The sequence below is a fragment of the Phyllostomus hastatus genome, unplaced genomic scaffold (genome assembly GCF_019186645.2).
Source record: "Phyllostomus hastatus isolate PE091 unplaced genomic scaffold, TTU_PhHast_1.1 phas_scaffold_78, whole genome shotgun sequence".
Classification (NCBI taxonomy): Eukaryota; Metazoa; Chordata; class Mammalia; order Chiroptera; family Phyllostomidae; genus Phyllostomus; species Phyllostomus hastatus.
Window position 1 is genome coordinate 8,901,304 of NW_025334041.1, and position 27,991 is coordinate 8,929,294.

Below are 27,991 nucleotides of genomic sequence, written 5' to 3' on the forward strand. Positions count from 1 at the left end.
TTGCAGGACACGCCCTCTGGAGTCAGATAAACCAGGGTTTTGTCCTGATGCCGGCACCTGCCAGCCAGGCCAACCTGAGCGAGTTACTTAACTTTTATGAATCTTGGTGTCGTCATTCACAGATTAGATATAACAGCTGGTAAGACTTAATACAGAACTATAATTTGGGGGTTCTATGTGGCAACCCGATCGAGCAAGGGAAGTTTCGGGCATCTGCTTTTGGCCTTCTTGGGCTCCCTTTTGCTTTCTTAGCTCAAAGCCTTTTCTAACATTAGCTCTACCTTCTCCAAGGGGAAGAATCTCCTGGAGCCATTTTGTCTTGTACCTTCCCTCTCTTGACCAAAAGCTGCGCGGACCTTGGTCCCGAGGGCTGGCAGCACCCGGCTGCGCCCGGCAGCACTGCATCAGAGGACAAGGACGTGAGCGGGGCGCTCCGAAGAACAATGCCAACTTGCCCCTCTTTGTATTTTCCCAGGGCCAGCCCTAATTATTTGTGATGGGACCTTGGTCCTGTTTTGGTGGGAGAGAGGCAAATTGGGCGGTGATTGATTGGAGATACATATGAAGTAGAAATGATCGTAAGTTTGGACAAATGATCACATTTCTGATCTGGATACAGACATCACGGGGCTCGCTCCTGTACCACCCATGGCGCCTGGACGGTGTAACACTTCCCGAGAGTCTGTGCGCTGGGTGGGCTCCGCCTTCCCACGGTTTCCTGAAGGTCCCGGGGAGGTCACGGCACCAGGAATCGTCTGCACAGCACATACAGTTTCTCTAGCAACAGTACGTATGTACGCTTCTGAAGTTCTTTCTCCCCCATGTCCCTTGCTACCGTTAGAAAAGGAACTCTACTTTCTTTTCCTGCAGTGATTCATAGTCTTAGAAGTGAAGTTAAGCACCTTTCTTCTGAAGTCAAATACTTTTATCTCCACTCTTTCAACCCAACGCAATGAACTTACTGTGGGAGCGAGAGGGGCAGAGAGGAAAAGTAGGAAACCGTGAGAAAGTGTGGGCGCTGTTTTTCCCTTCCCAGACGAGACACTGGATGACTGGGAAGGTGAGGGACTGGCCTCAGGGGCGGCTGCTAATGAATGAAGGACAGTAGTCAACACGTGTGTCCTCTGAGTCATCCTGTCTGAGCTCTGTTATTGCCACTTACAGTGACATTTTCTTCCCAAAAAGCAAAACCGTTTTGATTTTATGATACATTTTCTTTTAATTCACCTGTTGGGGATATTTGGATACTATTTCAATGTCCCTCTTGCCTAGCTTAGAAGTGCTTAACGCTTTAGAGAGAGCTATGATACCTCTGGCAACCCAAAACTGAAGGCTAATTTTATTATCGCCTGAATGTTTCTCAATGAAATAGTTGACATTGAGAAGCGTCCGGCACCTTCTCAGCAGAGGTCTGTCCCTTTTTTAACTGCTGGCGGGATTTCTGTCCTCATCGGAGCAGTGCCGCAAATCTACCGAGACGATCGCAGTCACAATCGGGTTGTCCCTTCTCCAGGCTTTTCTCCCAGAAAGATGCCAAATGCTTTAACAATTGAACACGCTGATAGACAAATTGCACTGGGACGAGCACAGCTCCCGCGGATGAGCCACCTTCTCGGGGGCAGCTCCCTCCAGCTGTTTGCCTCCTCACGGTGCGCAGGAGCAGCTGGTTACAAAGGGAAGGAGATTGCCACCTGCAATGCAAGCGACGGGGGGTGTGAGGAGGAGAAGACTATCTAGACTGAAATATGACGGGGACAACCACGCCGCAGACCAAACCACGGAGATTAAAATCATTCCTCTTATAAACAGAGACCCGCGGTTTGGAAAGGCAGAACGTAGGCAGGAGGGACTCGGGAGGCTGACAGTGGTTTGAAAGACAAGCTAACGTTTTTATGTTGACGACATACACATTTTAGGAGCCTCTGAGGTCTTCGGTTTTGTTTGGGTCTCATTCACTCGTGCATAATCCTCATGCTCTTTCTTGTTTGAGGCATAAAGGAAATCTGGGGCGGAGGAAAGCCACTGGAAACTATGTCCCCAGCTATCTGGGGAAGCTACTGTGTGATGAAGGTACCAGCTATTTTCACAGCTGAAATGACCGATAGTTCCCGTGGAACCGGTGAGACGGTGGGAAGATGGGTCCCTGTCGGGGTGTGGGAGGGCCTGTGATGAAGTGTATTAGCCCCTTCTCTTCCCGACTCTCTCTTCACCCCCCCGCACTGGTTTTTTTGGGGACACTTGGGTGTCACTTTAACACAAACCTTTCTCCCCAGTTCCATTTCTGGGGAACCCAGTCTATGGCAAAGGGTAGAGATGATTCATAACTGAACTCTGGAACCGGCGTGTGGAAAAATCTAATTATTGAAAGCAACAGGCTTGCATATGCAACGTATTTATCGCTAGGCCCTGAAGGGCTAACCATACATATAATACATGAAAAAAGTAAGTGAACCATAATTTATATTTTTAAGAAATCAAGGAAAGTCACAATTAAAAGTCATGATCAATTGAAAGTAATATTACTAATAAGCAAACCGTAATTCTTGAAAAATTCAACAATTCCAACAATGTACATGTTCATATATATATATATGAACTATATATATAGTATATATATATAGTAGACATCTTGTAACAGTGTCAAAGCTTTGTCTAATTCAGTAAACCTTAGCATACTGCTCATATTAGTCCTTAATTAGTCACTAAGTAATGTTAGTAGTCATGATGTCGATCGTATCTGAAAATTAATGTCTATGTAATTGCACTTACTTTGCTCGTAAGAATCAAGAAAGGATTTCCATTTTTAAAAATCAGTTAAGGTCTCATTGTGCTTAAGAGCATACTAGGGACAATACATTGGTGATTACTAATCATGTCTTTGTATCTTTTCCGTAGAAATGAGAGGAGAGAATTTGCTAATTACTTTTAAGAGGGATCCACAGTAGTAACAACAGCACTGAGAGCTGCCACTTCCTTCTCGCCATTATTGTTCTTCATGTTCTATATGTGTTTCTAGTTCTCACAGCTTCCCAGTTGGGTATATTTTATAATGTCCACAATGAGAATGGAAACACTGACATTTGTGGCCCTCAAATGACTTACGGTAGGTAATATACATGACCTGACCTTCCGTTCATGCTTTTTCCTGTTAAAGCACACATATAAAATCTTTGCTTTTATGAGCCAGTCCTAGATCCACATTCAGAGAAGAAATAAGAACACATTGACAGTATGTGTTTACTGACCCTATATTATTTTCTAAGGGCAACATTCTAGATTATGGTAACTTCTACAGTTTTGCTAATCAATATCTACTTTCTCAAAGCCACCCTTATTCTCTTTAACAAAATATAAAATTAATCTGTGCCAAATTACATTCTCAAGCTGAAAGCTTATATCTTAAAGGGAAAAATCCGATTAAACCCTTGGCTAATGGTGATGGGACTTTAGCAATAGACCGAAGGACATGCCAGGATTCCTTGCGATCTGAAAGTGTAAATGAAGCTGCTGACTCAAGAGTTTTCTCAGTGATTTTTCTGAAGTAGGTTTCAAAAAGAAGCAACGACCTTTCTAAAATCCAGTAGCAAGGGTGTTCAATTATCTTGCCTCAGAAAACCTTAATTATCCTCTGTAATACAGCTCTCTGTGCCAGGACGCTATAAACTTCATTACCCCATCTGATATTTTTATAGGCTTTAAAATCACCTGAAATTATTAGCAGTTAGTTAATTAATAACATAACTGTTTACAGAATACCCATTATGTACCAGGATCTGCATATGTTCTGCGGACCTGGGTACACAGAATTGAACAGAACAGAAAATTGCTGTATTCATGAATCACATAAACCTATTAAGTGTATGTCATTTCTTCCTTTTTTAGAGGCTTTGTATTATTTATAGCTTTGAACACTGTCAGGGCTCAATAAATATTTGTTAAATTACTAGAAAAAGTGTGCATTTGCAAACCTGCATGTAGACTTATTTTTTAAATTTGAGCCGAAGTTGGGTCTCACCCTCCCTCCCATAACTCTCTCTGCACAACAAGCAGAGTACCTACATCCAACCTTCCCTAGTAGAGCATCATCTGGTTGGAAACGTTTATGGACTGACCTTTCCGTTCCATTTATTTTAGGTGCTTAGGAGGATACTGGAGGTGATATAGGTACTTTGAGACCTGGATGGTTTGGACTAAATAAAATCTGAAATTCCATGATAACTGGAGTTAAGGACATTGAATGGTATAGTGAAGAAATCTCTAAAGTTTAATACTCCAGGTGACCTGGAGTCAACTCCCCGCCAGTCAGTGCATACAACCAGTATACATACAACCAGTACGCATACAACCAGTATGCACTAACAGGCTGTTCTGTGGTGAGTCACTTAACTCCACTGAGCCAAAGCTGAGCATCTGAATGATGTGGATGAGCCTGATTGCCTGAACTACTGCATAGGTGACTGTTGGGAAAAAAGATATGAGATAGAAAATAATGAAGCTCTTATCAATGGAAAGAATGACACGAATGTAACTTAATGTCATTACGCCGTACAAAGAGCAATAGAGAGTTAAAAACGATATCTGCATTTCTGAGAAGGCTTTTCTTTTCCAAAGTCAGGAGGGTCCAGAGTAGGGTTGAGTACGTGATATAACTATAAACATAACCACTGGGATCGGGCTTCAGACTGACGTGAAACAGACTGTGATCGTACGGGGATTTAAAAGGACGATGACCTTAACCAAGAGTAGCTTTCCTTCTGGTGTGTCTTACTACCTGACACTCTACTAGTAGAAACTTTTAAATCAGTTGTTACTGAACAACACAGCAAATGTAGGCTCTTACTAAAATGGTGGAGTAAACACACAGAATTTTTCCCTTGCTGACATCTCACTAAAACTACAGTGGAAAAGTGTGTTTAATTACAATGGCATAAAAGGAGAGAAACACTTCTGGAGTAGTGGAAAACTAACCCCCAACCCCAATACTCCATAAGAACAACTAGAACACTGGCAAAAACTGTCAAAACCAACTTTTCCAGAACTCTAGGAATTAACCAACAGCTTGCAACAATCTAAGGAACATCAATTCAGGAAAATACAGCAGGATATAACTAAATACAGTAAACTCGGTGGCATTTTTTAACTTTCTCTGATTCCACTATCCTCTTCCCAGCTCTGAATTAGCCTGACAATAAGAGTCCTGAAACAATGATAACTATGAAAACAAGCAGCCCTAGCAGTTACCGACCTGCCTGGCAGCTCTCTGTCAAAGCCCTATTTACTAGACTTTTCTTTATGTGGCCTGACTTGCAGCTCCTTAGGTGAGAAAAAGCCGTATCATCGGGGTGTCTATTGAAAACAATAATGCTGATTATTTAACACTGCACCTGCCTGAGGTGGTGACTGACACTAGTGGGCAACCAGAAGCCAGCTCCGACCCGTAGTGGGGCTTTGAAAAGTGCGGACATGTTCCTGTGCATCTAGGAGGCAATATACGTGTGTGGGGCTGAGTGAGCTATCAGCACAGACCTGAAAAGACCCTCATTTCTCGCCTCTGGATGACCTGAGGTTCTGCACAGGAAGTGAAGGCTGAGTTACAAGTAGTTAGAACAGGGAAGGCAAGTCCAACCTCTACATGGAAACAATCTGTAAAACACCACAGCTAACGTCATATCAGTGGTAAAAAACTGAATGCTTTCCTTCTGAGATTAAGTACAAGACAAAAAGTCCACTCTCTTCACTGCTATTTTCAGTAGAATTAGTCAAAAAAAGAGAGAAAGAAATAGACATCTGGGTGGAAAAGGAAGCAACACAATGATTTCTATTTGCAGATAACACAAACTTTTATGTAGAAAATCCTAGGGAGCCCATTAAAAAACTATTAGAACCAATAAATGATTTCAGCAAAGTTGTAGCATGTAAGCTCAGGACACAAAAATCAATGTCTTTTGTATACATTAGCAAAGAGCAGTTCAAAACTGCAATTAAGAAAATGATTTCATTTATATTATTAAAAAGAATAAAATACTTAAAATAAATTTAACTCAAGTACTGCAAAACTTGTACATGGAAAACTATAAAACACTGTGAAAAGAAATTTTAAAAGACTCCTTTCATTTATTAAAGTAAATGAAAGATATCCCCTGTTGTAAGTCAGGAGGCTTAATATTGTTGAGATGGCAATTGTCCCCAAATTGATTCGAAGGTTTAATACAATTTCTAACAAAATCCCAGTTTCATCTGTTTTGTGCAGAAACTGACAAGCTGATTTTAAAATTCATGTGGTAATGCAAAGAATGCAGAGTGGGCAAACAATCTCGAAAAAGAAGAACAAATTTGGAGGACTTACTCTTCCTTCTTTAAAGCTTACTGTACAGCTACAGTAATGAAGATAGTCTGGTACTGATATAAGGATAGACATATGGATGGCTGGAATAAAACTGAGAGGGCTTAGAAATAAACCATTATACTTCAATTGATTTTCAATAAGATTACTAGAAATAGTTTTATCAACAAACAGTGTTGGGACAACTAAGTATTCACAGGTAAAGTTAGGCCTCCCACCTCACACTGTATATAAGAATTAACTCAAATGGGTCATAAACAATTTTGTAAGAGCTAAAGTATAAAGCTCTTGAAAGTAAACATAGCAGTAAATGTTGGTGACTTTGTGTTATGCATTGGTTTCTAGATGCAACACTAAAAGCAACAAGAGAAAAATAGATACTTTGGATTACATCAAAATTTAAAACTGAGTTTCAAATGATACCACTGAGAAAATAAGATGACAACCCACAAATATTAAATAGAACATATCTGAAAACCACACCTGTGATAAAACCTTCTAGGTAGACTAACAAAGCAAAACAACGAAAAGAGAAATAACCCAATGTTAAAATGGACAAAAATTTTAAAAACATTTCTCCAAACAAGCAGTACAAATGGCTGATAAGGACATGAAAAGATGCTCAACATCATTAATTGCTAGGACAATGCAAAGAAAATACCAATAAGATACCACTAGGATGGCTAAAATAAAAAAGGCAGATAATAAGTGTTGACAAAGATGAGGAGAACTGGAACCCTCACGCACTGTTCTAAGATTATAAAATGGTTTAACTGCTTTGGAAAACAATTTGACATTTGCTCAAAATGTTAAACAGAGAGCTACCATATGACCCAGCAATCCCACTCCTAAGTATACATGAAGTATACACAAGAGGAGTGAGAATGTATGTCCACACAAAAACTTCTACATTAGTAGTCAAAAGCAGCATTATTCATAGTAGCCAAAATGTGGAAACTACCCAAACATCTATCTGTTAACGAATGGATAAATAAAATGAAACATATCCATAGATTAGAATATTATTCATCAATGATAAGGAATAAAGTACTGATAAATGCTACAACACAGATGAATCTCAAAAAACACGCTAAGTTAAAGAAGCCAGTCACAAATGGCCACATGTTATACAATCTCATTTATATCAAATATGCAGACAAAAAAGTATATTAGCAATTGTCCCAGGCTGGGGAGGGAGCATGAGGAATAAAGAAATGACTGATAATGGGTATGGGTTTATTTTTGAGGTAATGAAAATCTTCTATAATTAGTAATACTAGTGGCATAACTGTAAATAAAATAAAGTCCACTGAATTATCCATATTAAAGGGGTGAATTTTATGGTATGTAAATTATATCTCCATAAAGTTGTTATATAAAATAAATGAAAACTGAACAAAAGCACATAAGGGGAGAAGGAAGGAGATGAAAACACTTAGTTTTAAGAGCTGGGAAGCTAATGGGAGAGAGTGACTGACTTAGACAGAGGAAGCTGAATCATAAAACAATCACAATGAGGACTAGCTCTATTTATAACTCAGGACCATCAAAAGATAGAAGAACCCTCAACAGCAATCAAAGACTCCTAGAACTGGAGGCAACAGTGGACATAAAAACAACAAGAATTGGATGGGAGCTGTTTGAGGAGCGGTTAGACCCTAGATTCTCCTCCTCCCAAACCCACAATATTGAGTGGGTACCCACATGCACCCCAGCAAATGAATGGAAGTATATTCAATGGATCTGAGAAGACAGAGGATCCTTGGATCTAGGAATCCTTGACCTTCTGCTGCAGCAGTGGTCACCATATCATAGACATACATACATTAAATACCGAATGCCAAAACCTCTAAGCTCTTCTTGACTAGGTTCCCAGATTTCTGATTGCCTGATTGTTATGCCAGGCAGGAGATTAGAAAAACACTCTCTGAGGACCCCGACCCGTCCAAGAGAGATGACCTAAAAATAGCCATACAGGGATCCCTCCCAAAATTGTCTTTTCTACATCAACATACAGTTAAGCTCAAAGTCAAAAGCCTCCTCTACATGTTCAGAACTTCTACTGAGCTTTTAAAGAATGTCTTTCATTCTTAATCATGAGCACTCAACCAAAAATTGCCAGGCATCTAAGGACAACTCATCACATGAAAGATAGAGACCATATTAAGCAGTTGAAAAAATCAGCCAGGATGAAACAGACTACACGGTGAGAAAGAAAGTTCACAGAGAATGCCTCCCTGCATGTACACAAACTATTACTGATATCTTCAAAGAGATAAGAAAAAGCATTGCGATCACACACAAGAATAGGATGCTGTAGGAAGAAGAGCATTGTGACAACATAAATCTCATGTAGGTTACATATATGAAAACAGAAATGAATTCTATAGACATGTTGGAAGATAAGCAGAAAAAAAAATTAAAAGCCAGAGCTTAAAAACAAAGAAATTAGAAATAGGAGAGCAAATTTGGGGAAAATTAGAGGATATGTTCATTAGTGCCAATATACAAATTACAGAATTTCCAGAAAGAGAAGAAAACAGCATTAAAAATGAACAAATAACTTAAATCTGAAGAGCATGAACTTGTGATCACACTGGACTCTGAACACCCAGTCCAATGACAGAAATAGGGCCATGCACATCATAAAATTTCAGAACTCTAGAGACAGTGAGAAAAATCCTTCCACTTCAGAAGGGAGAGAAAAATAAAACAGGGTTCGGACTGTGACTTCAGACTTCTCGGCAGTAGAAGCTGGAAGCAAGAAGACCATGGGGCAAGGCCTCCTGAATTCTGAAGGAAATGAAGATTGGACTTGATGCTGAACCAACATATTAATCAGTGTGAAAGCAGGAAAAAGACATTTTCAGATACACATGATCTTTTAAAAAAGTGACCTCTCTGCACACTTTTTAAGCTACTGGAGATAGTCCTCCATCAAAGTGAAGGCATCAAATCAAGACAGAGAAGTATCAAAAAACAGGAGATCCCCACAACACCCAATCCAAGGGAACCTCCACACCGGTGATTGTAAGATACCCTAGAACTCCAACTGTGCACTGGGCATGAAGGGCTGCCCCTCTTTATGGAAAAGGCACACTGAGGGCAGAGCATTGTTTTCTGATTCGACATCCTTTTTATGTAAAAAAATCATCGGAGGATGAGAAGTGGGGGGAGGGAGAGAGTGAGAGAGAGAGAGTGAGTGAGAGCACAAAGACCAAGGAAAGAGCTCCGTAAAAGACAGAATCTAACCTCAGAAAAAGGCAAAGGAAAACCCCCAAGGGTGATGGCTTCACAGCAGGCTTAAAAGTCATCCTATCCAGAAGGGGGGAAATGAAAATTACCTTAAGGGTAGACGCTGAGAGTAAATTGAAATTACTGGATTTGCCAGCTTACCTGACATAAAATTTTTCTTTGGTTAAGAAAATACATTCAGAAGGTATTGGATCATGCAGAAAGAGCAGGCACTATGCAGAAAGGAAAATATAAAGAAAAACACGCTTTGCCAGAAATATCTAGGTCCATATGTTTTGTGCAGTGTCAGTAGCTCCATGTAAACTTTCAGTTTCTTCTTCAGAACCCTTGATGAAATCCCCAGTTGATACTGCAGTGGATATTAATATTTAAAAAGGATAATCTGATGGCATAGAAGTCTTGTCTTCCTCTAAATTCAAAGCACCTTTTCCATATCAACTCAGATCCGCAGAAATCTATGATACTGGATCGTATTATCCTTGCAAAGTTTCATCTAAGTGATTTATGTAAGTCTCTGGCCTGGGGTTTGGCTCTCTATGCAGACATGAAGGGAGCGGCTTGGTTTTTGTGGCCTTTTTTATCACAGGTAGAAATGTAGCCCCTGAGAAGTCTTTCTCGCCCTCATTCACCTGCTGCACAAACACACCTGGAGCTTCCAGCGCACGCCAGGCCCTCCTCTAGGTTACCAAAGTACGTGTGTCGAGGTCTGTGGACCTGCTAGGAAATCGTGGTTTGTTCATTGTACAGCTAACAAAGAGCAAATACTTGTTTTCGAAGCAGTCTTATTTCCCAGGAGGCCAGGACTTGTACTATTATCTATTAATGCACCGGGGACAATAGTGATACAACAATGACGAAAACCAAACTGCCTGTAGAACAAGCCTACGTAGTTCTCCGAGAAAGTCACTTTATGAAAACAGAGTATCTGAAGTTCCTATCACGTTCTATTTCACAGGATACATTTCAGATCTGACTGGTCCGTGCCTCAGACCCTGACCAAGGTTAGACCTGCGCGGATGCCCTGCCATGCAGGTGGGCGAACTGCACATGCTGAGGGAAATCGACCATGTCCGATGCCATCGCCGACGTCTGTGCGGGCACCGGCAGCAGCCCGCAGTTGGCAGCGGAAGAAACCAATCAAACTCTCAGCTGCTCTGGCTCGGAGCCCCTCTCGAACCTCTCTTCCCAGGAAGAAGGACCAGCCTCACCTCTGGCTTCAACTTGCCCAGGAAAGGCTAGGAGAGGCAAGTGCCAACTCTCTCTGCAAGGCGAGAACAGCCAGAAAAAGGTCAGTTACAGACGGAAGAGCCCAGATAGTCGAAGCCTCTTCTAACACCAGTTTCCTTGTTTGCTCAGCTTACTTCTGGAGCCCTGTGCTTATCATACAGAAAGATGTTTGCTGCACAGAACGAGAACTGGCAACCTCCTCCTAACAGATCCCGAAAAAGGAGATGGGAAGGTGTGATCTTCCCCTTGCTCTCCTCCAAGCCATGGATCTTCACATTGGTTTCACACTACCTGAGATGTGTGGCAAAACACAAGTTCCTTCATTGATGACCTAATTTCTTAATGTGATATTCGCCTTGAATGGTTTTATACCAGCCATTGGCCAGTAACTAAAGGGACCTAGGAAGGAGAGGGGGAAATGTGTGAGGCTGAGCTGGGGCAAGAACAGGGGATGAAATGCGAGACAAAGAGCAAGTGAAACGCATCCACTCTACCTCCCCTTCCTTCTTCTTCCATGGCCTCTGGCAGCCACCCTGGCCACACTGTCTCTCCCGTCCAGCCATCTTTCCAAGCTCCAAAACAGAGCTGGCCTTTCCAATCTCCCTCTAAAACCACCTCTTCAGCAAAAACAAAATAAACAGATCTTGGTTTCACCTCCCAGACACAGTATTCTTTAAAAAAAACTCTCAAACACATCTCTTGTTAAACAAAAAATTAATTTTTAGAAGGGGCATACAAAAGCATGTGCCTATTTATTTTCCTATCTAGCCTAGTTCTGTGGGGGTTTTGATATTATTCTTATTCTTATTCTTATTCTTATTCAGCCTGAATTTAAATAAACTCCACCCCTGGTGAAATCATAAACTTTGGTTTGCTTCCTTTTCTGGTGTGGACAATTTCAACCATATTAATATACTTTAATTTGAATATTCCGTCTACGGCCATACCACCCTGAACGCGCCCGATCTCGTCTGAATATTCCCTTAGAAATCTAGCCATTTTTTTTTCTCTGCCAAACTATAAATCTACTTCCACTGATGTATTTATATTAGGGTTGAATCTTGGCTATTCTAATATAACAGCGTTAAGATTTTTGTTAGGGCAATAGAGGAGTCTTTCGGCAAGAATAAAGGCTTTGGGATCAGACAGATCTATGAATCCTAGCTCAGTCACTCAACAGCTACATTACCTTGATCTAATCACTTAAACTATCTGACCCCATTTCCCACCTGTAAAATGGGATTAAAATCCACTTACTCCTAGGGTTGTTTCGAGGATGAATTAAGAATGTAAAGTGCCTTCCGTAGTGCCCAGCACCCAGATTTCTTGATACCGGTCTGTTCTTATTCCTTAACCCCATTCTGCATTGTGACCCCTCTGTGGGTGTGATGCCAACCCCCAGCCAAGAGACGGCTCCGAAGATGTGTACGAAGACTCCTTAAAAGACATAACTATTTAGTTAGGGACATATGTTTTGTACTAGCTAATTATCACTCAAGGAAAATTGTGTTAAGCCCTATGGTAAGGTAAAGTCCTATCAGAATTTATGGGGGCGCCAAAGGAGTTTAGGATCTTGGAGGAGACGGCAGAAGAGGTGAAACTGAACAGAGACCTTGAAGGGTGGATGACTTGGGCACGTGGAAAGGGGATCGGAAGTGGAGTCCGTGGAAAGGGGAGCACTGTAGTTGAGAGATGCAGAAGTGGGCAGTTTTGGGGTGCTGAGCATCCCAATCCACGTCGAGTTTGGGCTGCAGGAGAGGAAGGGAGACTCTCAGGATGGACCGAGGCCAGAATGGCAAAGACCTTGAATTCAAACCCAAGGAGCTTCACATGCATGTACGGACAGTTCAGAGACATCATTTTTCAGGAAAAAAATTATGAACCAACACTACAGCATCCTTGTGAGATAAGAACTCCCCAACAAGTGCAGGGGCTTTATCTCCAGAACTTTGCCTGGAGCAACTGCCCCTTCCATTCGATGGTGGATAATACCCGGCTTCATGCTACTGGAACATACTCAGTCAATTAAGAGAAGTACTGATTGCCGGCTGCAGAATATCCCCACGGTGCCAAAATGTCTGTGGAGTGGGTGGGGAGGGGGAGGGAAGGTGTGATAATTAAAAGAATTGCTACTTGCGATGTCACGGGAGCCAATGTGTTAGCTCCGCATGCTGGGAAGCTAGAGTGCTCCCAGCTGCCACGGGGAGGGAGGGTGAGGTTTGATCCCTGGCACCCTCGTTGGGACAAGATGAATCACAAATGTGTTAATAGTGAGGTTCAATGTCATAATGTGCCAGATGGAGGTGGTTACATCTCTGATTGATTGCCTCCTGGCCAAGACAGGGGTTTTCCAGAAGGCGAATGTCTCCAAATTGGCACCGGAGCTCTAGGGATGAGCAGGTCTTTATTCCGGTCAACATGGACCTGACATTCTCGACTTTATGAAGTGTGGCTGCCCCCTAGACATGGCCAGCCAGAACCAGTGTGCGGACGTGGAAGGACGTGATGAGGCTGTGACACGTGGAAGAAACGGTTTTGCGCTGGACAGAGCTCCGCCGGCTAAGCGTGGCTGTTAACGAATCTAAGGGTGCGCCGGAAATAAAGGGGTGGGGAACAAATTAAATAAGTACAGAGAGCAAAAGAAAGGAAGAGAAGAGAAGGAGCAGGAAGAAAATGCTTCCCAGCTTCAGACACCAAATCCCCACAGCAGATGAGCCCGGATGCCAGGCCGAGGCCACCAGGCGGAACCACAGGGCGGAATGTCGCAGGGTGACCTTCTCTGCCTGTTCCCTTCCACTCTCCCCACAGCCACCACCCAGCCCTTTGTTGTGGTTGTCGTTTCTCCCCCGCCACAAGCAAGCTTCCAACCACACACAGCCAACTACAAGGGCAATAACTGTGGCGTCCTACTGGGAACCAAGGCAGCCTCTGCAGGCGCGGGGTCCTAATACGGGACAGTGAATAAAGCTTCATTACAGAACAATGGAGTTAGCTGCCAGAGCCTACAGATTTGAATAAACAACAAATAAGCAACATCTGCTCTAGCATATGTGTATGGTAAAAAAAAAAAGTCACAAAATAAAAGAATTTGTAAATGCCAAAAGCAACCCTAAACTGCCAGTGCTACTGTGGAGTGAATTTTTAATTGCACATGCAAAGAGGCAGGCTGTGGGTATTAGTCTCACATATGTCTTGTTGCTGCCAACCTGGGAGTATAGATGAATTTAATTAAATAAGGATTATCCCTTCTCCCCAGTACAATTACTTATTTATAACAATGATAAAATTGCCTAATAAAAAAATTGCAATATTTCAAAACAAGCCTAGAAAACGCCCCGGTTTCTGTGCAAGTTGTTCAGGGCTATTTGAGTTTGAGTGTCTCAGTGCCTACTGCCAAGGAAGGAAAAAGACAAACAAACAACAACCCTTATCATAAAGCCTGCCGCCGTGAAACAGCCAGAGACGGCATTATGGGGAAATATAAAGGAGGCCCAGAGCAGCATGGGAATTGGCTTTTGTGGGGCGTGCAGAAAATGAAGCAATTGGACTCAAATTGAGGCCAGGCCACCGAGCCAAGAGACAGGGCCGCTGAGACCGGGGCTCCCCCAGCGACCTGGTCCTAATCCATCTTGTGAGCAGGAGGCAGGAGAGGTCAGCTCCTCTCACTCCGGCCATCCCTCCTCCCCGAGTGCTGACTCCCTGAAAACGATAACTCTACCCAAAGCAAACACAAAAGAGAGGGACACTCGGCCCCTCTTCCCTGTGCCCCAGAGTCCATTTCTGCCTCTGAGTGAGCAGCCCACGCCAGCAGGGGGGCCAGTGGTGATGGCCCACAATGGGCTGGAGACGGCAAAGTCAATTCATGCATACAGGAGGCTACCACAAAAATCTGTCTTCTGAGTCTCGTGACCTAAGTTCGTTTCATCTTTGAGCAATTGTGTTGCTTTCATAGTTCTGTGCGTTAGAGGTTAAGGCAAGCACTACGAGCTGATGACCTGGGGCATCTTCTCCAGGTCAGTTCAGAAGGCAAGTGGAAACAGAAGACTGGCTCTGAGGTGTGGGCAGTGGGCGGTTACACCATCGCTCGGCCTCAGTTTCCTCATCTGGGCAACGGGAATGATGAGGGTAGCAGCCGCCGCCAAGGGAAAAGGAGTCCATGAATCACGGAGCGTGAAGAGCCCGGAGCTGCAGCTGGCACGGAGGAAGCGCCCTGACGCTGCCAAGATTTTAAAGGGATGCGTTGGCAAGGCACTCACATCTGTACGGGGGCTCTTCCCGGGATGTTAGAAGCTTTCAAGTCATCTTTTGCTTTTTTTTTCATGACACTTACCACAATTGTTAGTCAATAATTAATTGGTTCCTCCTAATACTAACAAGCTCCGGGAGACCAGGTTCCGTTTTGCTTATGTTTGTATCAGCAGCACCTAGAACAGGTTCCTGTATCAGTATGTGTAAGTGCCCCCTACATAGTTCCTGAATGAATGAATACAATACAGAAGAACTGGATTTGGATTCCAAATATCCTGGCTTCCCTTTGTCAGCTCTATAAACTTAGGCAAGTCATTTAACTTGTTGATGTCTTAGTTCTAAAAAGGAAAAACAAATAGTGTGGTGATGACATGAAGTAATGTGATGGAAACTGCTGGTGACCCTGCTAAAACGTGTACCTGTGTAAACTGTCTATCACTGGCTCCCTAATAATAATTGTAATTGGTTGGAATATACAGTTAAATAACAGACTCCAGGTGTATTTAGCAAAACCAACTTCTTGAGAGATGCTGCTAGAAAGTGTGCGACACCAAAGTAAATAAAGCACACATGATTTAAGGCAAAATGCAACACCCCCAAAGAAAGCACCGCTGCTTCAGTTTGAAAGGATTATACAAATCGAATACATTCCTGGTTTACAAATGTCGAAATCCATGCCAGTAAAAGCACTGAACACACCATATACTACGTATTGTTAAGGTCGTCATTCTACTCTGCCCATAATGCACTGCTGCAATGTGAAATCAGCCTTGGTCAGTCAGAGTGGGAACTCTTCGGGCTGAGACCAGAGAAGCCCAGATGGCGACGTGACCAATGAGGGGAGGCAGAAGGGAAGTACAGGGTTCTCCGCCGGCCGGACACGGTGCTAGGCCTGGGGATGCCTGCTAAATAAGACACGATTCCTGCCCTCAAGCAGGACACCCTTTAGCATAAGAGAACAAAGAATTACAGTTCCTCTAGATGGGCCCTGTAGAAATGCTGTTCGCCAAGCACAGCAATAGCATGAGGAGAACGAGGAGAACAGAGACCGTGGACTCTGTCTGCCTAAGAAAGGAGAATGGGCCGTGTTTGATGTTCTAAATTAGTACACGGGTCCCTTTGAAATAACACAGAAAGGGGGTGGGGAGAGAGCACAAGCTCCCTGTGGGCGAGAGCGCTGATGAGGAAGACCACCACCAGGAGAGGGGATATGAAAGGTACACCTTCAAAGTTACCTTTTCCAACTCTGTGTTGGATCAAAAATCCTATTAGCAAAGCCTTAATAATTTAGCTCTCGCCAAATCTCCAAATACATGCAAACAGTAAAAATTAACATTTAGGGTTATCTTTGTCAAATGATTATTCTGTTGGACAAATCAGAAAACAGAGAGAAGCAGGAGAAGGAAAAACCAGCCAGCAGTTCTAGTGACTAGAAATCGCCATTGTGGACACTGTGACCTTTCTCTCTCTGTCCGTCCATCCTTCGATCTTTCTTTCTTTCTTTTTTTTTTGGCAGGCAAAGGTTAGAAACTTGCTTTAAAAACTTAAATTTGTACAATATAAAAAGTAAAAAGAAGAAAGAAAAAATATTACTTGAAATTCATCACCATGAGATGGTCACCAAACTATTAACCGTAGTTCATCTCATAGGCAATTTTATGTTATGTAGATTATATATGCAATTTTGTATCTCAGTGAGTTATTTTTCTGCTTTATTTTATGCCTTGTTTTTCTCTCTTAACTTTGAGTCTTTCACCAGTGTGGCACAAAACGGCAGTTGTGTTCTCATTTTAAATAACCACATGATATTCCACTTTATGCAGCATTGTTTATTTAAACACTGCTCTATGTTGGCGATTTTGGCTAGTTCTGATCTCTCACACCTCTGTGTAACTGCCATAGGATGACTTTCCAGAGGGAATACACAGGTCAGCAGGGTAGCACACATGGAAGCTTCCTGATGCACAGTGTTGTATTGCCTTCAGAAAGCAATGTGTGTCCTCACCAACATTAGACTGTATCATCCCTTGAACTTCCATCCACTTAGTAACTTGCTTGACTATTTTAGAATAATTTAAATCTGTATTTCTTAAATTACTACCGAGGTTGATAACTGCTTCATTTGCATTACTCTATTGAAGGAAATTCCTACTTACACCTTTGTTTTTTTCTTAAGTTTTCTCACATTGAGAGATGGTTCCCATAACCACTCACCCACTCCGTTAAAATGCAACATTGTCCTTTAATTACTTCAGTTTTTTAAAAACCCTCCAAAAATTAACCAGGATCCTAAATTTGGTGTTAACACTTTCCCTTCCATATTTTTGTGCTTTTACTTTGTATATTTATTGTTTTTATGATTATTTCTTGAGTCAGATATTTTGTTTTTTCCCTTGTTTGATAATGAAAGTAATTAATGCTATGACTTTGCCTCAGATTACCGTTTCTGTTCCAGTTCTCCAATTTTAAATAAAATATTTATTATTATTCAAGTGATCCTCATCTATTGTTTTCACTTAGCACTTTCTGCCCTTGGAGAACTCAGTCCTCGGGCTTGGTATTTTGTTTTGTTTGTTTGGAGGAGGAGAGTGTTGCCTATACTTTTATTATTGAATTTCAATATTACTGCATTTAAATCTATAACATAGTGACCTATACATTATGTGTGAGAGTGTGTAAGAAATCAAAAAATAATCTTTGCATTAACCACAAATTGCTAAATATTTTCATAAGTATTTAAAGAACACTGTCAAAGAATCCTTACTTCAATATCTTTCTATTAAGTGCATATTATCAATTATGATAGTATCTTTTCTAGCACCTTTCATTACTTCCTGTTGGACCTGTGAAAGAGGAGAGGAATACTAAAGTCTCTCAGTCTGAGGGAAGACACTGGTCCCAGGGCAGTGATGCAGGATGAGCCAGTCTGGAGATCTAAGGGGCAGCAAAACTGTTAGAGCCACCAGCACTGCATTAAATACTGGAAATTTGCAAGAGAGATTTCAGGTTCACTCATCACATACACGAAAAAGGTCACTAGGTGAAGAGGGGACATGTTAATTAGCTTCACTATGGTAATTATTTCACTGAGTATATGTACATCAAATCATCATTTGTATACCTCAAATACATATCAGTTTCACTAAAATTTTTTTAAAATTAAAAAATAGCCCTGGCTGGCGTAGCTCAGTGGATTGAGCGTGGGCTGTGAACCGAAGTGTCGCAGGTTCGATTCCCAGTCAGGGCACATGCCTGGGTTGCAGGCCATGACCCCCAGCAACCGCACATTGATGTTTCTCTCTCTCTCTCTCTCTCTCTCCCCCTTCCTTCCCTCTCTAAAAATAAATAAATAAAATCTTTAAAAAAATAAAAAAAATAACACAAGCACAAATATTTGGACTGGTTGTTATGGGGAATGGGGCAATCAATTAACAATGACAAAATCTCCCATTTTTATTATGTTAATTTCCTATAGTATTGCCAGGATTTTTTGCTAAATGGTGTTATGAAAATAACATATGCACATGGTAACAAAAGAAAAGTAAAAGATGCCAATTAATTTAAAACATGTTAGTTTCCTTCTGTTAAGGTATAGCCATTAACAGTTCTTCATTTAGTCTTCCAGAAGCATCCCATGCACACTTTCCCCCGCAGCAGAAACAGATACACTCTTTTAATTCAGAGATGTCTACGCAGCATCTTTTGCACATACCTTTCTTCCTTCAACACTGTATATTCCTGAGACCTTTCCATATCAATATATAAAAATGCCTTATTTTTTTTCAAAATAATGTCCGCATTGATTTTTACACCCTTTCCTCTACCCTTTCTTCAGACTTTCCATCTACTACTTCTCAACAACGGCATCTCTGACTTCAAAATGTCCAGTTTGGTATTTCCAATTTGTCTTATGACCAGAATTAAGTCTCCTGTTTGTCTATTTGTTGATTCTCAAAACTGGAAACCAATCCACAACCTATGCAAGGTTATGGATACTGTGTGTATATGACTCACTGCAGGGTCTGCGGTTTCCATGGTTTCCTCAGATGGTGTTTCCTTCTCTTCGTGTCCACTGCCATCCGACGGTATTAGATACCATTAATGTTAAGATTCCCAGCATTTACGTACCCCTAGGAAAAAAAAAACTTCTGCCAACTAAACACTGACCTGTCATCAACTGCATCTTTTTAATCCTCACTTGAGGACATTTCTTTTCATGCCGCAACTGGGAATTCAACCTGCAACCTGTGCCCTGACTGGGAATCAAAAGCGCAACCTTTTGGTGCATGGGACGATGCTCCGATCACGGGAGCCACGCCAGTCAGGGCTAACTGTATCTGGTCACCTTCGCACTTATGAAACTCGGTGGTCAACTCTTCTCTTGCCATCCTGACCTGTTCTTGAGAAGCTGTCAACCTGGAGTCACACCCCATTCCACAGTCCGTATTATTATCCTCATGCCTGGGCCGGGTGCCTTCCAGCATCATGGGGGTCCTCCAAAGGTGCACGTGCCACGTTTAAGCGAGCAGACTCTGGTGCTAGACGGCCCGAATTTGAAACCTGGAACCACTTTTTACTACCTCCGAGGCCATGGAAAGTATTGAACCTCCCTCTGCTTCAGCTGAGTCATCTAATAACTAGGGATAACAATAGCGCCTACCTCCAGTGTTATTTTGAGGGTTCAATGACACAATGCCTATGAAGCACCCAGAATAGGGCCTGCCACTCTGGGACTGCTTTTGTTGAATGTAATGAAGTGGCTCTGGAGGTGGTCAGTCTCCTGGAGGCCTCTTCCTTCTCAGGCTTAAAAGTTAGCACCCCCAATTCTCCTCCAGATGCTGGAATGGGAGGACAGATGGGCATTCGAATTTGCCCATGAACTAGCGTCTTCAGTCTTTTCTGTCTCCCTGCAGTGTGTCTCCGCTTAATGCACACCAGGGGCTGAAAGATTCAAGGCTTGTGGGACTGGGTCCTACAGTTTCCCTGGGAAAGCTGCACATACGGGTTTGTTAACACATCAGCTTTGTATCCATATCAATCTTTTTTAGAACCTCAGTCAAACCAAAGACGTGAAGAATCTAACCATAGCCACCTGTTACATCGATGTAATATTCTTTGGATCTGTCTTCCTTGACATTGTCCTTGTTGTATTCATTTCTCTTCTCACTCAGTTCTTAAATAACTTCTCACATGTCTCCTACCTTCACAATCCAGTTATTCTCCTGAGTAATCAACCTGTCATCTACTGTCATCACTGTATTTTTTGAATTATATTTTAATTTCTCTTTCAGGATTTTAGTATACTTGTGTAATATTTTCAGTGGTTGCTTTGTATCCTTACTCTTTCACAATTTGCTTAAATTGAATACTGTGCCACTTGATATAATAATGTCACCTTGGAACTGTGTTGGTCCGTCAGGCAACCGCCCCATACCCCGTGCTATAACTGTCACAGGCGTCACACTGACCTACGGTGAAAACACCATGATTCCCGTCCACATTTAGTCTGAAGAACTCCCTCTAGCATTGCTTGCAGTGCAGGTATGCTGATGACGGTATCTTGCTTTCTTTTACCTGGGAATGTCTTTATTTTACATTCACTCTCGAAGGGCACCTTTGCTGCATGTAGAATCTGGTTCACTGTCTTCTGGCTGTTTCTAGTGAGAAGAAGTCTTCCGTCACTCAAATCTTTATTTCCTGGCATGCAGTATTGCATTTTTCTGCATTTGCTTTGAATATTTTCTCTCTCTCTTTGACACTTTTCAGTTCGATCATAATATCATTTAAGTGTAGTTTTCTGTGTATTTGTCCTACTTGGACTTACTGGGCTTCTTAAATATATAAATATAAATCTTCGAGGGAATTTGGAAAACTTTCCACCATTATTTCTTCACATTTTTTTCCTGCTCAATTCTTTCTCTCCTTCCTTTTTCTGACTACAGTTGCATGTATATTTGACCTTCTGATATTGTCTCACAGGTCCCTGGAACTCACATAATTTTTTCAATGTAACTTAACTTTTTAACCTGGTCTTAGAGCTGTTCAAGGCTGTTCACCAGAGTGTCTACATGCAGCATCCACATAGGGTGTGGGGTTGTTTTTCTTTTTACAACACAAAGGCTGAGTTCCCAGAGAGAATATTCCAAGAGTAAGGACCTCAAGACCCAGGAAGCAGCCAGGTAGGTTGAAGACCCTGGTCCAGAAGTAGCACAGAATCACTTCTGCCATGGCCTCCTATTGGTCAAAACAGTTCACGTGCCTTCATCTTTTGAATGAAGTCACTTTTTAAAATTTTGAGTAAAAAAATTCATTCATATATACACATGAGTTAAAAACTCATTAATATAGTTATGTAATACATTCCCACATGTAGCAAAGTAATAATTTCCCCCTTCTCCATTAGTTGAACTCGTTTTACTTACTTCTTTCCTCTCAGTCCTACTTTTTTGTTGTTCTTGGGTTAACAACATTGCTTGTGAAAGTAACGAACTCACATTTGTCTTAACTGTAATTCAGATTTTCTCCACTGGGCTAGTCTTCACTCATGTTGCTTTGCTCTCCAAATTTGAGATTAAATGTAGGTTAGTGCTTTTGCCTAACTTCCCAAATCATGTTTTGGAATGATTGGGGTGGCTTGTGTGATACCAACGGACCTCTTAATTGAATGGCAACAAAGGCAGCTCCTATTGGCAGGGGGCCTCCGGCTTCATTGAGGGCATTCAATTAGATGGAAAACCGATGCTTATTTTTATCTCATAAACCTCAATGCAGGTTATGTGGTAATTACTTCGGAGAGCTGGATAACAATTTATGTAATCAGAAGGACCCTGTAATTACTAAGGCATAATTTCTAAACAGCATTTAGCAAAATGAGGCCCACACAGACACTTTGTAATGAAAAAGATGTGTTTGACATCACATTAAATTAAATTAAAGTTAGCATAGTTTCTTCCAGAAAAGACACTAGCTTCATCTATTTTATTTTGCTTCACTAATCCATGTCTACTTTTAGCTCTGCTATAGAATTATGGAAATGCTGAGTCACAATGATGGCTGAACAAGAGCATAAGCACCAGAAGTAGAGAAGGGCTCTCTTCTCTGTTGTCCGGGACAATACAAGATTATTCTAAGAGATCATCTGGAAAACTACATCTAGGCCTCTTGCTTCCCCTGAGCATTTCATGTGAAGGTCATACAATCACTTAATTTAGGATATGTGTTGGCAGAGGAAAAATGAACTGTACTTAACTCTTTGTAACAGGTAGGAAAAAAAACCCAAACTGAGGCCCAGTTACACCATATGACTTGTACAACATCAAGCAGTTGGCAGGAGAAGTAGGAAGGTATTCACACCGTCAATCCCAGCCCTGTGTGAAACCCACGCCACTGTCCCAGCCAGCTCATACTGAGTTAATGGTAGAAACGCCAGACTAAATGAGCACCACTCATACTAAACATTTCTGTAGCATTTTGAAATTTGCACATACATTTGCATTGCTAATAAGTTTTTAATACTAGTAGATAGAAAAGGAAGTTGCAGTAGATAGTAGGAGTAACAGGTATGGCATTGCCTGGCAACACTTTCAGTTCTACATCTTAAGAAAGTTGAGCAGCAGTTACTTACATTCTGTTTCTGAAAGACCATTGATGAAACTGCACACCTGGAGGCGTTCTTACCTGCAGTTCCTGAAGTCAGGTCGGGGGGATTCCCACTCTCCTCTTCAAAGCTCTGGACCTGAGACACCAAAATGCACCCATCTCGTCAGTAATGCTTTCACAATAAATCCACTTCATTTAATCAGTCAACACACAGTGAGTGTCTACTGGCTACTGCTACAGGGATGGAACATGACTTCTGAATGCCAACAGCTTCCCGTCTGCTGAAGTCAGGGTGTGGACAAGGTACTGAACACAAGGACACAAAGCACTACAGGAGCTCAGGAGGGGCAAAGGGGACGGCCACTCTGGTGGGAGGGGCAGAGGCCTGCCTGAAACACGGGGCATGTGAACCAACTTCAATAACATTATTATTATTATTATTATTAGGATTATGGATGTTCCCTCCCAAATAGCTTTACCTATATTTGGGGAAAGCAAATTATTTCTCATATTTAATTTTGGCTCTCTAAGGGATATATTTATGACTTGATAAATTTATGGAGAGCAGTTCAGAAAATTCATGACTGAGTTGCTATATAAAGCTTAGACAGCTCAAAGGAAAATTGATTTCCAAATTGATAAAGAATTTATTCTTAAAATTCTTTTAATAAATTAATAAATACTACTCCAGTAATGAGAATAAAATTATTGTTCAAAGAAAATATTTTTAAATAATAATGTTGCTTATTATAGAACCATAACAAATATAGACAGAACATGTATGAAAACAGTTGCTATTAATATTTTAGAGTGTGCCTGTGCAGGTTTTTTTTATAACACATTTATTCTGGATATAGTTACACAGTCAACTTTTTCACTCAAAATTTGAAGGAGGAATTCTTTTCTGACATCGATTTTTTGAAAAACACCATCTTTCATGACTGCACAATAAGCCATATTTAAAGGTGCATTAATTTACTTAATGATTTTCCTAATGTTGGAATGTTTTCTAAATTTTGCAATTAGAAATAATGCTGAGGTGAATCTATTTCTACATGTCGTATTATTTATTGGGGATTGATGTCTGAATATTGGAATCTGAGTCAGAGAACATTAATATCTTAAACACTGTGGTACATTTGGCCAAAAATGACCTTTAACCCGGGAATAAACAGGGGACCTTGAGGTGCCTCAGCAATGTAAAGAGAAATATTTATTTCTCTTTTTAATTGTTTATTTCTTTTCCTCAAAAGAAGTTACTTTATACTTGTAATTAACTAGACATACTTCCACTTCAAGTGTAATCAGAAAATTATTTTGCTGTGGCCTTATCATGGAGAAAAGTCTACTGAATGCAATGTAAAGTGTGTGTGTGTGTGTTCAGCAAAGAACAAAACCCAAAAAAGTCTCAGTAATTTAAAATGGAAGCCAGGTATATTTCTGGTCATTCTGCCCTAGCCAAACTTAGTAAGTTAAAAAGAAATTTTAAGTAAAGAAATAGTTATAACTTTTGAAGCATTTCCCACCGAGTGAAGATGACGGTCGGTATTGTTTAACAATGTGGGTAACACTCTTACATACAAAGTCTCGAGCAGGGCCTCTGTGTGCAAGTGAGAAGAAGGATTCAGGTGCTTTACTGTGGATATAAAGAAGCGCCCTACCTTATGTCTAGAGTTTTATAAAAATTAAATTCTCTTAATATATTTGGGAATTAGGAAAGACTCAGTTTTAGTAAGTACAATTAAATAAAAAACATATTGATATTTACATTAAAAATTCACATGCAATTTTGTTGGACTTGTGATTTTTGAGAAGCCAAAAATATTGCCATAATCGGCTTTTAGCAGACCATAAGGGAAAATACCATACATTGATCTGAAGGCCAAATCTGGTTAATCATAGCTGAAATTCTGATTGGCTTATTTTTTAAATGCCATGAAAATCTGTTCATTTCACATGTACTTTTTACTTCCTATAACTGTATCTTTAAATCTGATGTTGAAGAATGGCTGTTACATCTGGCACTTGCTCCTGTTTAAGACACAACCTACCCAACCTTCATTTACTTATTCAAGGATATCGCATGAAACAAGTATTTCCCTGCAACCTATAGGATGGGGAGGTAATATGTTAAATACACTTTTTAGAAAAGCAAAATGCAAGTAGTGAGATTCTTTCGTATGGTTTTGAGGGCTCCGTCTGCCTTATGCTGTCCACACAGCCTCTCTCACATGCAAATTTGGGCAAATGTTAAAGAAACACCATAAACCCAGTTAACCAGGAAGTTCAACAGAATATTCTGTTTTCCTTGGAAGCCACCCAAAGAATAAATTGATATTATCAAATAGTTTTAATTTACTCATTCATAAATATTTGCTGCATACCTACTACGTGCCAAAGCCCACGTGAGTTTGTTTTCCTACATTTCAGCCTCTGAGTGTGTTCTTTTTTCCCACCCCTGCACACACTAATACACAGCCTTTCCTCGACTCGCTGCCATTTAAGAATATTTGAGAGTGTACCATACACAGACTGACATTTTCTTCCCAGTTCTTTGTGCCGAATATATTTCTCTCGCCCTGTAGGCTTACATGTAGATGGCATCCCATCGAAGTTGTTTTCCTCTGAGTCGGTCTAGTTGGAAGCAGGAGAAACTTAGCCCGGGTAGAGAGGCTTGCCACGGGCTGGGGTTCGGTGGAGGTTCTTGTCCGGTAGGTCATAGAGCAGACTAACTAACGAGCTGCAGATGTTCTCAATATTCTTTATAGTGATTTAGCTATTAACTTGGAAATTAAATAATCTTTGCAAGACCAAACTAAAAATACTCTTTTTTAGTGCCATCTGCTTATCTCTGAATCAGGGCACTTGACCAAAAGTCTGCTATTTCTCCATTTATAGTTTTTGTTCGTTTTTAGGCTACTGTTTTAAATTCCGATTAGTGTTTTAAGGTTCTTGAAATAACATTTGGTACAAACATAGGTATACATAAGTGTATATGTATAGACATTAAGATATGAATAACTACATATTTTGAAGTAGTTTTCATACCTTTGTGGGATGTGCAGGGCTGCCAATAGGCATATTCAGCTAAATCATATTCTTCTTTGCAGGCGTGTCCAGCCTGCATCCTGTGGGTCACACACAGCCCAGGATGGCTACAAAATTAGTCCACCATAAAATCGTAAACTTACGGAAAACATTACGAGATTTTGTGTGTGTGTGTGTGTGTGTGTGATTTTGTGTCGCAATATACTTAGTGTGTGGCCCAGACAACAAAAGTGTCATAGTTAAGGCTTCCTTCCTACAAATTCCTTGATCCACTCAGCTTCCTGGCTGGTGAAGAACCCTTTCCATGCTCCCCAGATGTCCCAGGCGTGCCCCTGTAGTGACATGAAAGCTCATCAGTAGCCCTGTCTCTGTCTCTGCCCTGCTCTCGGTTCCTGTGCCCCTCCGCCACTGCACTGTGGTCCCCTGCACGGCAGAGTCTCCCTGCTCCTGAGCCTATCAGAGGGCCTCTCAGGAGAGGGCTCAAAGGAGAGGTGGCCAGACCCCATCCGTGGGATTCACATATAAATACTCTGCTCCACTTTTGAGTAATTTGACATGAAAAAGGAGGGGACCTTGCTCTTCTGCACTTTCTTTGTACTTACATTAAAGAATAGAAAAGGGAACCCTAGCGCACTGCTGGTGGGAATGTGGTCTGGTGCAGCCACTGTAAAAAACAGCATGGAATTTCCTCAGAAAACTAAAAATGGATCTGCCTTTTGAGCCAGCAATTCCACTGCTGGGATTATACCCTAAGAATCCTGAAACACCAATTCAAAAGAACCTATGCACCCCAATGTTCATAGCAGCACAATTTACAATAGCCAAGTGTTGGAAGCAACCTAAGTGCCCATCAGTAAATGAATGGATCAAAAAACTGTGGTACATTTACACAATGGAATTCTATGCAGCAGAAAGAAGGAGCTCCTACCCTTTGTGACAACATGGATGGAACTGGAGAGCATTATGTTAAGTGAAATAAGCCAGGCAGTGAAAGACAAATACCATATGATCTCATCTATAAGTGGAACCTAATCAACAAAACAAACAAGCATGCAAAATAGATCCAGAGACATTGAAATGAAGAACTGAGCCCTGGCTACCTACTTCTCTGTCCCAGGCCCTACATTAGTCATCATGGGGAAGTATTTCTAAGACAGATCCCCTTAATGACAAAACCTGGTCCCCTAGGAGCCAGTGGGGGTGATGCCATTGACAGCACACACAGTCTCTTCTGCAGCAAGCTCTCGCTGCCTAGGCTGTGAGAACACAGAGGAAGAATTGCTCTGAGTGGGGAGTGGTTGAACTGACCCTCGAGGAAGGTGAAATATGGAAAGTCAGAGAAGGGAAAAGCATCCTGAGATGCATAATACATCAGTGAGCACCAGCAAAGGCTGGTTTCACACTCATTTAGTTCCAACTGAAACAATTAGAATGACCTTAAGTGTCCTAGACTGGGCAGGAGTTTGGAACAATAAGACATCCTGCCGAAGGGGTTAAAGGAGGGCACAGGATGCCGTGACTCCCTCCCTCTGCAGCTGAGCATAGAGGAGCAACACTGACCTCCTCCATTTCGAAGGAGTCTGGCGCTCTGCTCACACCGGAGAAGCTCCTGAGCTTATTAGTCTGAATCCAGTTTTCTTTCAGTGTCCTGTCCTTGACTGACCCCTCAGACACGCAGGAAGCAGGAGCCTGCCTGGCTAGCATGGGTGTGGAAGGCCACCACTTTTTCAGAAGAGCTCGGGGAGGACGACAAGGTGTGAAGTCATCACAGGCTTGGAGAGACCAATGCTCGGCCGAAGAAGGCAAAGGGCTGTGGTCGTGGCTGTCTGTCATGGCTGGTAACTGTGCTGCACGTGCCCCTGGTTGTGCAGAGGGGATGGAAAACTCTTCCCTGTTCTTCAGTGACTCTGGCACTTTGGAACTACAGTCTCCCCTGGTGTTCTGCTTTGAGGCTTTCCTGAGAAGTTCACCCACTCTTCTCTGATGTTCTTCGGCTCCACCCACGGAGGTTCTTTGCACACTGTCCTCCTCATCCCTCTCCTCAGCTTTGCTCTGCAGAGTGTTGACCTCATCCAGCAAAGATGAGAAGGCATTGGCCACGTGGTCCAGGATTTCCAGCTGTCGGAACCGGCCTGGACAATATAAAAAACACACAATTTTTAGATTGGGTCTTTTTAAAGAAATTGCATGAAGGTAGTCAATACTGGAAAGGTTGGTTAACATGTGATTTTTCAAGATGGGAAGGATTTTAAGCTCCTGAAAGCATTTTTC

General features: G+C 41.6%; 1 protein-coding gene across 1 annotated transcript in view; it reads right to left on the reverse strand.

Annotated features, from left to right (window-relative positions):
* ITPRID1 (ITPR interacting domain containing 1) overlaps positions 1-27,991 on the reverse strand; it is an 85,658-nt gene that overhangs the window by 17,235 nt on the left and 40,432 nt on the right. Inside the window, exons 8-9 of the mRNA XM_045826995.1 lie at positions 27,281-27,852; positions 22,751-22,808 (exon numbers count right to left, since the gene is read on the reverse strand). Coding sequence (XP_045682951.1) covers positions 22,751-22,808; positions 27,281-27,852 — 630 coding nt within the window. The remainder of the gene's footprint in view (positions 1-22,750; positions 22,809-27,280; positions 27,853-27,991) is intronic.